Below are 13,163 nucleotides of genomic sequence, written 5' to 3'. Positions count from 1 at the left end.
TAGCGGAGCACAGGCTCCGGACGTGCAGGCTCAGCCGCCATGGCTCACGGGCCCAGCCGCTCCGCGGCATGTGGGATCCTCCCGGATCGGGGCACGAACCCGCGTTCCGCGCATCGGCAGGCGGACTCCCAACCACTGTGCCACCAGGGAAGCCCTTTTCTTTTTTTAAAAAGTCACATTATCAGCTTCTTTTCCCTCCCCAATATTTATTTATTTATTTGGCTGCACCAGGTTTTAGTCGCGGCATGCAGGATCTAGTTCCCCCACCAGGGATCGAACCTGGGCCCCCTGCAATGGGAACGAGGAGTCTTGACCACTGGACCACCAGGGAAGTCCCACAACTGAAACTTTCTGCCAGTTGAATAGCAATTGCCTGTTTCCCTCTCCCCTGTCAACCACACTTCTACTCTCTGGTTCTGTGGGGCTGACTGCTTTAGATCCTTCATGTTAGCGGAATCATGCAAGGAGTTCCTTCTGAGATGATGAAACGTTTGGAACTAGACAGAGACGGTGGTCGCACAACATTGTGAACGTGTAAAAATGGTTGCTTGTGTGTTATACAAATTTAAACTCAGTTAAATATTTCAGAAAGACACCCCACACCCCACCAGAAAAGAATGAACGGAAGGAAGCTGCTGTCCACCACGGCCCCAAGTGCAGCAGTGACCAGAACAGCCCGAGCAGAACAGGGGGCCGAGCCAGCATCCCCTACGACATTTCTATGACATTCTGGGCACTGGCGACTCACCGAATAAGCCACGGTCTCAGGATTCAAGAAACGCATAGCCTAGCAGGGGTGGCTGAACAAGAAGACGGAAATGAACAGCACAGGAATCCCTGGAAGTCTTACGACGCGCACAGACCCAGATATGAGAAGTACGGGAGATGCCTAATCGGGGTGGGGACTGTTCAGGGAGGGATATTCCAGGCAAAGGGGACAGCATCTGTGCACCTGGCAAGGCAGGACGTTTGCTGTGGTAGGTACAGAGTCCTGGGGCCACAGGGGGGGTAGGTGAGACCAACTTCCTGAGGACGGACTTGTATCCTGCTGTGCTACCTGGGCTTTATCTGGGTCAATGAAAGGCCTTGGGGACGCACTGATCAAATCTAGTCTCCTGAAACTACTCGAAATGACTGTTAAAGCCCACAGGTGGGGAGCCCGCTATGGAGGCTAATGCCGTGGTGCAGGAGAGATGAACTCAAGGCCGGCACCAGCGATGGCGGGAGGTGGATGGCATGAATTGGGGCAGCTGGGCAAACGGGGGGCAGGGGAGGGGAGCGCGCGCTTGTCAGAGCGAGAGGGAGCCAGGAGGAGGGCCAGCTTGGGAAGTAATGATGAGCTCAGAGCTGGGTGGTAGGCGCTGAGCCTGGCGTCTCCCGCCGGACGCGCTAATGGAAACCTGCTGGAGTCCATTCAAGTCCAGATCTGGGGTTTAGAGGAGAGATGTGGGCAACAGGGGTAGGTGTGGGATAAAGAGCTTAGGCAAATCTAAAGAAGGCAGATGACTGAACCCAGGTGAATTCTAATATTTGAAAGGCAGGTGGAGGAGGTGAAGTCGGCAAAAGGTTACCCAGTAGTTCTCAAAACCACAGGAGAAATACCCTGAGAACAGGTTCTGGGTGGAAAGAAAGCAAAGCCCGAAGCAGGGTAATTCCCCACCTCTGAAAGATTTTCATTGATTGTGAACACTGCCGACGGTACACACTGAGATTTCATGTGTGTTCAGTGAGCCTCAGGATCTTACAAGCCAGGCAGGACACACGGTGTTATTCCTGTTTTGCAAACGGGGACACTGCAGCCAGAGAATCAGACACCTTGCCAAAGTGAGAGGGGGCTCACGAATGGGGCAGGGCCGGGGACCCTCTGTGGGGCTGCCCTCCACCACTACGGTTTCTTTGTGCCCTCTGATTACTTTAGTGGAAGGGGAAACATCTGGGGCCCATAAAATGAGGATTCTTCATGGCCCAGAAGGGTATGGTGACTCAGAGCCCCCCATCAGGAACCCCAAGGAAAACAACTACGATAGAATCAACTCAACACTTAAGTCCTTATGCACAAGAGCTGGAAGAGAAGTCACTTTCAGCTTCCAGGCCACCAGGACAGTCTGTGGTCATGTTCTCTGTTAAGATCTGCCTAACCCAAAGCCCCAAAGCCCACCTGAAAGGGCGACGTGGAGGGAAAAGCAGAGAGCACACAGTCGGTCGGCCACTGGAGTGTAACCTCAGACTCCAAATGTGGCAAGTGGCTCATCTGTAAAAGGGTATGACTCCATTTTTAAAAAAGCACTAGATACCATACACATTTAAATATTTGCCTGTGCGGAAGCACAGGAAGAAGTCTGGAAGGAAACACACACTTTAATAGTAGTGGAGGAAAGGAGGATTAGAAGAAAATTATTTTTATATATTTTTGAATTGTTTGAACGGGCATTACTTTTATAATTAACCACCCCCAATAAAGAAACAGACTAGTGTTTGCATTTCACTCTGAAATGTATCAAAAGGATAATACGGATTAGTGGGTGGAGAGACATGTGATAGAGCAAGTGCAGTATAATGTAGACTCTAGGTGGGGGGTATTTTGCTTTTCACTGCAAAACTCTCAACTTTGCTGTACGTTTGACATTTTTCATAATACAACACTGGGGGGATAAAACTCCAATAAAGACGGGAGGAAAAACAGACCAGCTCTGAGAAGGCAGTCATACTGCAGACCTTCTTGGGCATTTATTCCCACTCTCTTTGTCTCCGGCATCTCATCTGTAAAGTGAGGATCTGGGATACAGCCCCTTTTCCGTGCTTCCCTCCTCACTGATGGATGATTTCCTTGGGAGTACAGCAACAGTACTGATTCCGAACCAGCGCCCCCTTCTGATCGGTGAGTCAGCTGTGAGCCCGGGGGCAAGTCAGAATTCCCTCAGTCCCAAACAGTTTTCTGCAGGAGCTGTGCTCTGTCCGTCCTGTCAGGTTCAGGCTGGGATAGGGGGCGGGAGCCAGGCAAGGGGATGAGACCTGGGGCTTGCTTCTTCGGCGGGACTGGACTGGACTCTCCTCTCTTTTCTCGCTAGGTATCACTAGGGGAAGGGGAAGGAGAAGGAGGCACAAGGGCGGTTCATCTTCTTATCAAGGACTCAGACTTGAGCCCATGGAGGCCAGACACCAGACTTCTCTTACGAACAGTCAATCGCCACCACACAACCCATTACAGAGCGTCTTCATGCACAGTGCTTAGCGGCCAGCCTGGGTCTGCAGCACGGATGGGAAGAACTTAACCGCACAGCTGCCTGCCAGGCTAGCACAGTGCGGAGCACATTTCACCAGCACCCAGAGCCCTGGCTGCAAAAGGCTGCCTGAGGGGTCCTGGGAGGAAGAGGAGCCAGGGCTGGGACCCTGAGAGCGCGGGGCCCGGGGAGCAACATCTCCCCACAGCGGAAGGCAAGAGGAGCCCAAATCCAGCCACAGGCCTGAGTGGGTTGGGTAGAACTTCCCGTCCCAATCCCTGGGCTCTAGGAATCAGCAGCCCCCAGATGTCCCTGGGCGCCTAGCAGGCGAGGGGAAACGGCTGAAGCTGAAGCCTGGCTGTCACCCAGATCCTACGAGACTTCCGCACTCTTGTGATGGGGGCCTGCTGTCTGCTGTCGGAGGACCTTGCAGTCTGAAGCCGAGAACCCCGAGCCTGGCACAAGTTAAGGCCACTCTGCAGATGGACCCAAACGCCCCCGGGCACCCGAGGTCCCTAGAGGAGGGGGGCTCAACCGATGCTGGCTGATGAGAACACAGAACCAAGCTGTGCTCTCTTCCTTTTTCTTACTGCCTCTCAAGCATCCACAGCCGCCAGCTTCCCGACCCCCTGTACGAAGCCAACGGCCCTGCCCAGGGGGGAGTGCGGAAGTGTGCCTGGCCTGAGGGATGGTGCTGACGGTGCCAATGCCTGGCCCTCTAGCCAGCCCAGAGTGGCAGGCGATGCTCGCTGTGACAGCGCTGCGGTGGGAGGTGATGGCACACTTCTGCCCCCTCCCTGACAGATGCTGTTCATCTGAGAAAAGTGATGGAGGAGGAGGAGAAAAAGGAGCCCTCGCTTCTCTGGGGCCAGCTGTATGCGACAAATGTCGCACACACATCTCAGTGAATCCTAAAGACCCTGGGGGGGTGGTCTGTGCTTCAGCTCAGGCAGCTGGTAAGTGGCCTCGACTCCCACGCCAAGTTTCCTTCCACTTGGCCACGCTGCCTCCTTTCCTTAAAAGACCAGGCAGCAGAGTCCCTTCCTTGCGGCTGGAAACCACCACCCACCTCACAGAGGGCTTCAGATCTCTCCCTTTGTGAACGTGGTGGGGGAACCTGGGCGCTCAGCGTGAACAGGCCAGGCTGAGGGAGCTGTACTGCTGCCCTGCGGAGAGCACAGGCTCGGCGTCCCCCGAGGGGACCCGCAGAGCTGCCGGCGGCACGGAGGGAAGGCTGCTGCGGTGCAGCCGAGCGGTGCCGTACAGAAGCCACTTCCCCTGCTGCCTGATGGCAGTCCCAGTCCTGGGAGGAAGGAAGGTGGGAGCCAGAGGGAGAACCCCCGGCAAATGACTCAGAAACAAAGGCTCCACCGCCGGCGCTCATTTCCAGCCTAGGTGTGGAATAGCCCAGGCTTGCAGACCCTTCGGCAGGCGCAGAGCTGCGGGCCCAGCCTCCTGGGGGACAGGAAGGGGCAGTGCCACCACCGCCAGGCGTCGCCAGCTCCCTTCTTGGGAAATCTCCAGGCAAAGGGGCGACTTTGAGCAGAGAGTTCCCCTACCAGCAGTGGTGTCTCCACCGCAACCCACAGACTGAGGCGCGACCCCACTGTTCTGAATCCAATTGTTCCGACGAGGTGGGCTGCGACCACGACACGCAGGGCGCGAGCCCTCAGGCCCGCAGGGCTTCGTGTTTACAGAGGCTGCCCTGTGACCCCGTTCAGTCCCCTCTCCCGAAGTCTCCCCCTCACCCACTCCTCATTCACCCAGCGGCCTGCCGCGAGTTCTCCTCCCTTCCCTCCTGCAGGAGGGGCACCCAGACTCGGCCGCTGCTAAGCATCGAACAAGAGTTCCTGGCAGTGCCCCACTGGGCTGGGCAGACTCCCCGGCCAGAACCTGGTTCCCCAAGGGCCAAGAAAAGGCACTTCCATCCCAACCACAGGGTCCCTGAGAGCAGAGACACAGGCCAAACAAGCACTATTCACAGGTCTGCTGGCTGGGGGTAAACTAGCAAGGAGGCATTCCTGCTTTGGGGGGAGCCAGATTCCCTTTCCTTTAAAGAAAATGTCACCTTGTGTGACATGTATCATTTCAAGAGCCCTGAAGTTGGGGGCAATGACTTTCAGTAGAGAGGGGGGATGGATGGTCAGGACCTAAGAAGCAGGGCATGGGTCTGCGCCCCGGGAAGAAAGCGAGGGGGAGGGGAACTTTTGAAGCTGCTTTGACAGCCATCGAGCTCTCTTAATACTGCTGGTAAATGGACCTGCCACACGCCAGACTCTCCCAGAGCCAAGGACCCCCGGCTGGTCCTGGAACCAGGGTCTCCTCGGCTTTCAATGGACAGTCGGTCATCTGTCACGACCCCCCTCCACTCCAGTACTATGACTCTCTTCTGTTCACAGCAGAATCAGGCCCCTCACCTCGAGGCTCGTTTTGCTGGCTGACCAGGGTGATGGTCAAAATCTGAGCGCGTGTTCTTGAGAAGGCAAGTCCCCCCAGTCTCAGAACCACAAGCAGATACTGGGAAGGAAGAGAAATTCCAAGGCCCAATCAAGCTGACCACAATTTACCTGCAGAAAGGGGCCCCCCCAACTCTCTCTCATCTTTGAGGGGTCCTGGGTTCAGAGCTGCCCACTGAAGAGAAGGGAGGACAGAAGATTCTGCGCTCTGTGGTGCAGCTCCCTTCCCTACCCCTCCGAGTGGGTCACCGGGACTCACAAACCAGGTGCCTGCCAGGAAACACCAGTTACTGGCCTTCACACTTCTCTTGAGCACTGGGTGAACCAGTTAAACTAGTCTTGCCTTTCCAAAACTGGCTTTTTTTTTTTTTTTTTTTTTTTTTTTTAAATCTGGCAGGCGGCTACTGGAGGCCTTCCAACCCACGGCTCAGGCCAACCCTCATAATAAGAAAAATACTACTTTCTATCTGCCTCATTTAGGAGGTTTCTACTCCCCCCTTTGGTGGTTAACTAAATTTCATCTTATACAACCGCTATAAATTTCCTAAAAATTTCCCCAATTGGTGCCAGCAGCTACAGGAAGGGTGTGTGTGTGTGTGTGTGTGTGTGTAGATGGGAGTGACCAAGAATTCCAGTGAATCTTCATAAGAATATAGCACTTCTGAATCCACTAAGAAAGTCTCAGGTTCTCCCCTTTCCAGAAAGATTCTGGGAGTTCTACACCTCACAAATGCTTTAAGTCTCTTCACTTTTTCTTTTTTGGTAGAAGAGATAAAGGGAAGCCGGGGAGGTCAGGATGATAAGAAATCACTGGTAAAATATGTTACTGGCAAAACCAAAATAAATACCTAGAGGTCCGACCTGGGACTTTGGCCTAAGGCCCCACAAAGCCTGTGCCTTATCTGAACTAAAACAGGCCCTAGACCAGCCCGGAGCCTCACACTCCCTAGACAAACCCCAAGTGACAAATGCCTTTCTCTTATCTGGAAGGGTTAGGTGTCTTTAGAAAAGACAAAGACTGAATGTGAGGAATCCAGCCATGATGGAGGGGCCAGGCCACTGTTTCTGAAGCACTCTCCTCACCTTAAGACAAATTCCACTGATGGGACCAGGAACAGTATGCCTTTCTTTGCCTCGGGTGGTAAAGGACTGGCTTTTGCAAAAGAGATCTTCCAGTTTAAAGCTTCTAATTTACACTCACACTCACACTCACACATACACCCCACCCCCCAAAGAGGTAGCTTTTCAATAAGAGGAAGGAAAAAGAGGGAAGAGACCAAGAACAGCCACGGTTATGCCTCGGACTGGTTGGCCAACCTCCGCTTCCTCTAAGGGGACTCCGACTCTGAGTGTGGCTTCTGCAGGTGACCTGTGCTTGGGCTGGACTGTCAGGCCTGCTCTCCAGGGCTGCCGCTCTTTGGAGGCAAAGAGGAAAGGCAAGGAGGACACCTATGACAGCACCGGCACGTACGTGCTCCCTCGGAAGCGGCGCCGCAGGTATCCCGGGCAGATCTCCGGGGAAGAAGCCCCTGCCCTCGCCTCCCGCGCTGTCCAAGCCGGGCATGTGGGTCCTCCTTACAGAGGGGCCCCAAGAACGCTCTTCAAAGTTCTCCCTCATGACGCCAAGAGCCCAGGCCTGCCGGGTGAGCCCACGCTGAGGCTGCTTTGTGTTCTCATGACAGCAAGGCAGTGTCCACAGAGAACGCTGCCCAGCGCCCCACGGGACAAAAAGCAGCCTTCACGGGGGTGCTGTGCACATGGGAAATAAGCGAACACGGTTTCTGAGGCCACGGCGGGGGAGGGCTGTCAGCCGCGGGAGAAGACTCCTCTCCCTCCCTGGTCCCATGCAGAGACGGGGAACGAAGTGGAGCTGAGCATCCTCGAGGAGCCTGATGGGGAGCCCAGAGCTCGAGGGACGAGCCTCAGAGACTCAGCATCAGTCAGTCCCCAGGGACGGGAGAGGCTGTCCCCTGGGGAGAACGGGGGCTCCCTGGACAACCAGGGAGGAGAGGAAAGGGAAGGACACCTGGGCTCAGAGATGGCAAAGGTCACCCGACCACGTGTATCTGAGACAAAGGGTAACCGGCCAGCCGGCCCACATCCAGAATCTGTTGGTGGTGCAAGAAAAGAGATCAGAGAATAGCAGGACGTGTCTTCCGGAGAATCGAGTGGATTAGATTCGTCAGATTAATTTCGCAGGAACAATCTGGAATTATCTGGCCTACACAGGTGGGTCTGAGGAGGTAGGAGCCTAAGGAAGGTCTGTAAGGAGAGTCGACCCGGGAAACTTTCATGGACAGGATGGGGCTCAGGTGATGCGGGCCCACCTCCTGCCCAGTCCTCGGGCCCTGAGAAATCTCAGCGCTGTTTTCCTCAGCATCGCCGTGACTCTAACCTACAAGGCAGGCCGGGGCTGGGGTCAGGTTGGGTGCACCCCTCTCAGATCCAGTGCCCATTCTCCTAGAAGACACAGTTCTCTGAGGAACATGGTTTGAGGACCAAACTAAGCACGTAAGGATGGAAAGCCCAAGAGTCACTGGAAGCACAGGGTGCAAGGAACTCAAGAGCAGTCAGTCCACTTCAGAAAAGGATGAAAAGAAACCCAGGGACGGCTTTGCATCTCTCGTGGCGGCTGTAACTTCCTGAGCACTGACCACGTGTCAGGCTCTGGACTGAAAGCTTTTACGTGTAATATCTCACTTTATTCTGACGGAAATCCTATGAACCCTGTACTGAAATCCCCATTTTAGGGACCAGAAAACCAAGGCTCTGCTAACTGAGCACTTGTTCAAGACCACACAGCCAGTAAGTAAGTGGCCAAGGCAGGCTCTGAACGCAGAACAGTTGGGCTCCAAGCCTTCCCCAAAGTAAACCAGGCAGGTGCTGACCACAGAGGTGGTTTTGTCCACAGAGGTGCCGTGGCAGGGGGGTTTCACTGAGTCCCCCGTTGTACTCACTGCTCGGCCCCGCGGCCGCCTCCAAGGCAGGAAGCAGCACAGCCTCGGGGCAGCGATGAGGTGGCAGGCCAGCATTCTCAATCCGCAAAGGTGTCCACAAATCACACCTACTCTACTGTCGAGAGTCAGGCTGAAGCACCGCGTGCAAGGCACAGCCCAGACTCCCTTCCCCACAGAAGGCCGGCACTCCCGCTGGGCCCTCTGCTGTCAGCTGTGTGACCAAGGCCCATCTCCTGACCAGAGGTGCAAGGAAGTAAGTGGGTGGAAGAAAGGGCAGGGCTAACTGGCCACCCAAGGGACTTCCGGACCCCGCCCCTGTGCCTTCCTCCCTGGTCCCATCCTCTTGCCGGAAGGTGGGGTGGGCACGCTGCCCAGAGCCGTGGAGGCTGGAAAGACCCTTGCTCAGAGCTCCTCCCACACCTCCCGCCCCAGCCAAGCTCTTACCGTTGTAGGAGAGGCGAGGTTTGCTCAGACACATTATAAAGTGCATTTCCATCTCATCGGAAGCCACAGACTTGGAGCAAATGGGGCACTTGAAACCTGAAAAAGAGGAAATAGAATGAAATGTTTTTTTCCCAAACCAAACATATCCATCATAAATGTGGAAACTCTTAGGTGACTCTGGCCACTGTGGGGTCAGAGTCAAAATGGTGAATTACAGTCTAGATACATCCTACCGCTGACCTCTTCATTAAAGGCAGGCAACATTTTGTTTTCTGATTACAGCCTCCAATTCCCATTTTTTCACTGGGGCTCACCCTTGTCACGCCCCTTGCTGAAGTTTATCAGAAGTCACTGACAGCTGATTCGAGTTTTATTTTCTTTTAGACCCTTTCCCAAGGGGGTCCAGTGGGCAATGGGGACAGGGAGGCATCGATCTAATCAAGGCAACCAAATAATCTGTCTTTGAATAATAAGAGTTTAATTTAACACCCTTCCGCCTCCCAGCCCTCAAACCACTTGGCTGGATCACCTGTGGAAGGAATCCCTCCAGTCCCGGGCACCTCCATCCCTCATCCAGAGCACCTTTCCTCCCGTGGCTCAGGCAGTGTCCTCCGAGAGTGTGCGAGCCACAGGGTGGCCCTCCAGAGCACTCCCAAATGCCACACATGCCTTGGCCATATGCCACCAAGAGTTAACAGCTGTTTCACCATGATAGGCGACAGACCCTGCTGTTTTATTCCCGAGGAAGTTTGCCTATATACACCCAGGGAGTTTCATCGGAACTGTATCAGTATTGGAGACTCTGGCTGAGAATCCTCTTAGCTGAACTCCATTAAGTAAACCTAGTCCTTTGATCTATTTTTTTTTTTTTTCAGTACGCAGGCCTCTCACTGTTGTGGCCTCTCCCGTTGTGGAGCACAGGCTCCGGACGCACAGGCTCAGCGGCCATGGCTCACGGGCCCAGCTGCTCCGCGGCATGTGGGATCTTCCCGGACCGGGGCACGAACCCGTGTCCCCTGCATTGGCAGGCGGATTCTCAACCACTGCGCCACCAGGGAAGCCCTGATCTAATTTTATAGATAAATACAGATCCACTATTTTCAAATTCCCCCATTTTACTTTTATTAAACTGCTTTCAAATGGGGAATTCCCTGGTGGTCCAGTGGTTAGGACTGTGTGCTTTCAATGCCGAGGGCCTGGGTTTGATCCCTGCTCGGGGAACTAAGATCCCACAAGCCGCACATCGCAGCCAAAAAATAAAAAATAAAATAAAAATTACTTTAAAAATGGATTACTTCTTCTCCATTCTACCAAAAATATTGAAAAGTTATCTATTTATTTGTCCACATCAAATTTTAAACATCACAGCTGCTCCCTTTTTGTGACCATAATCCCTACTTTCTCAGTCTGGAATTCCTAGGTCAAATACAGCACACCAAAATATTCTTGTGAAGATCAGACTCTTCTGTTAATTTGCAGTCAAAATGTCCCACGCACAGTGTCACTGGATGCCGGTAACATCTATCAGCAATATTTACTATGAGGCGCGGGTTCATGTTGACTGTCAGCTGCTCCTGAAGAGGAATAAACACCTTCACCAGCGTCCTTCCCGAGGGGAGTCGCTCGTTCTGTATGGAAAGCCCTCCACTCTGACAGCTGGTGGTGCTGAGACAGGGAGCAAGCTGGCTCCCACGTTCCCGTGTAGGGCACAAGCGCTTTCCTTGAAGTCTTCTCCAAACCCTCCTCTCTTCGGTGACAAGGCTCTGAGCTACAGGACCAGACAGAAAATCCACATTCCGGTTCACTCCAGGCAATGTGGACCTCAGACTCCGTGGCACCGTTCCCATTCCTCCAACCCCTTTCCTCAAAGAGCTTTAGCATCTAAGTGTCTTGACTAAAAATTCTTGGAAGTGCTACCATCCTAAGGACTCTGGCCAAGCTTTGAGAAAGGGCTGTATTTTCAGATCTCTGGATGCTTATGAATCCATTAGTGACAAAACCAGAAGACAGAAAAGAAACGTGATGGGGGAGGGTCCATCCCCAGTTTCCTGGCACAGGTGAGTAATGAATTCGAGTCTGGTAGAATGAGGATGCTCTTCACATCTAACCTAAGTCCCTCTGTACCCTCGAATCTACCCTCATGCCTGTGCCCTGCAAATAGACCAATACTTAAATAGCACTCCACAGAATGACCAGCCATTGGGAGATTTGTTCACCCTTTTTTCTGACTCAAAAGACCAAGGTTGGGTCTTCCCTGGAGGTCCAGTGGTTAAGACTCCACGCTTCCAATGCAAGGGGCATGGGTTCGATCCCTGCTCGGGGAACTGAGATCCCAACATGCTGCGTGGTACGGCCAAAAACATAAATATAAAAAATTTGTTTAAAAAAATATTTTAGGGCCTTCCCTGGTGGCGCAGTGCTTGAGAGTCCGCCTGCCGATGCAGGGGACACAGGTTCGTGCCCCGGTCCGGGAAGATCCCACATGCCGCGGAGCGGCTGGGCCCGTGAGCCATGGCCGCTGAGCCTGGGCGTCAGGAGCCTGTGCTCAGCAACGCGGAGAGGCCACAACAGTGAGAGGCCCGCGTACTGCACAGAAAAAAAATAATGTTTTAGGGCTTCCCTGATGGTGCAGTGGTTAAGAATCTGCCTGCCAATGCAGGGGACACGGGTTTGAGCCCTGGTCCGGGAAGATCCCACATGCTGCGGAGCAGCCAAGCCCGTGCGCCACAACTACTGAGCCTGCGCTCTAGAGCCCGAGAGCCACATCTACTGAAGCCTGCACACCTAGAGCCTGTGCTCTGCAACAAGAGAAGCCACCGCAGTGAGAAGTCCGCGTACCGCAAAGAAGAGTAGCCCCGCTCGCCACAACTAGAGAAAGCCCACGCGCAGCAATGAAGACCCAACACAGCCAAAAATAAATAAATAAATAAAATAAGTTTTAAAAAGACCAAGGTTTTGCAACACTTTGACTACAGGATGCTTCCACTTTAAACTTGCTAAGTTAGCACGCTGTCTGCGGCCTGAGGGTTCAGGGCTGTGGGCAGGCCAGGATGGATGTGCTCCTGACAGGTCCTCCAACACTATGTCCTGATAAAGCTACTGGGAGGTGGTAAAGTGATTTCTTACTAAAGAAAAGCCCTTCACCTCAAACATGACTCAGTTTTCTGCTAACTCAGAACAGAGTCATTGTTGTTGCTACAATAGCATCATTCAAACCCTCACATCCCAACGTGATTCCTTGAGTACAGGAGAGGGGTCGAGTTACGGCTACGGTGCTGGGAAGAAGGCCACCCCACAAGAAGGTCTAGGAAGGAATGTCACCCGATGTTTATGTCCTAGGAAAAAACAAGTTGAGACTCACAGTTTTGACCAATCCTCTCACTGTACAGATAAAGAAAGAGACCCCAGTGAAGCCATCAGTCAAACAACTTAGGGGCGGAGCTGAGACCAGCATCAGATTTCTTAGCTCCCAATCTAAAGTCCTTGCCATTAGGGAAGAAAAAGCTGACCGCAGGTGTGATATTGTGATTTATAGTCAGAAGTATGTATTTGGTCTTTGTCCCGTTTCTGGCATAGAGCTCCTAAAACCCTTGGAATTCCCTAAGACCAATTATATTTGGTTTTCTGTCATCACTTCCTGAAATAGCTCCAGAGCCAAAGGTGAAAGGATGAAAAGGAGTGTCTTGTTATTCATAACCAGCCCCTTTCAACCACACCAGAGTTTATGTTAATGAGGTGACTTCCGGAAAGCCCTAGTTAACCTAAGGATGGGGGCTGGTTGCCAAGGGAACCAACCATGTGATTAGAGGACTGGAACTTTCAGCGCCACCCTCGACCTGGAGGTTGGATCAATCACCCATGGCCAATGATTTAATCAATCGTGCCTATGTAATGAAGCCCCCATAAAACTCCAAAAGGACAGGGTCTGGAGAGCTCCCGGGCTGGTGCACACGTGGAGATTTGAGGAGAGCGGTGTGCCTGGAGACAGTGTTGGCCCTGTGCCCTTTCCCCATACCTTGCCCTGTGCTTCTCTCCCCTGGGGCTGTTCCTGAGTTACATCCTTTTATAATAAACCATTGATCTGG

General features: G+C 53.2%; 1 protein-coding gene across 2 annotated transcripts in view; it reads right to left on the bottom strand.

Annotated features, from left to right (window-relative positions):
* ZNRF1 (zinc and ring finger 1) overlaps positions 1-13,163 on the bottom strand; it is a 102,853-nt gene that overhangs the window by 4,760 nt on the left and 84,930 nt on the right. For both annotated transcript variants that reach the window (XM_059043770.2, XM_059043769.2), the window contains exon 2: positions 9,079-9,174. In XM_059043770.2, the coding sequence (XP_058899753.1) occupies positions 9,079-9,174 (96 nt within the window). The remainder of the gene's footprint in view (positions 1-9,078; positions 9,175-13,163) is intronic.

This window comes from Kogia breviceps, chromosome 18 (genome assembly GCF_026419965.1).
Source record: "Kogia breviceps isolate mKogBre1 chromosome 18, mKogBre1 haplotype 1, whole genome shotgun sequence".
Taxonomy (NCBI): domain Eukaryota; kingdom Metazoa; phylum Chordata; class Mammalia; order Artiodactyla; family Physeteridae; genus Kogia; species Kogia breviceps.
This window is presented reverse-complemented; position numbering and strand designations above follow the sequence as displayed.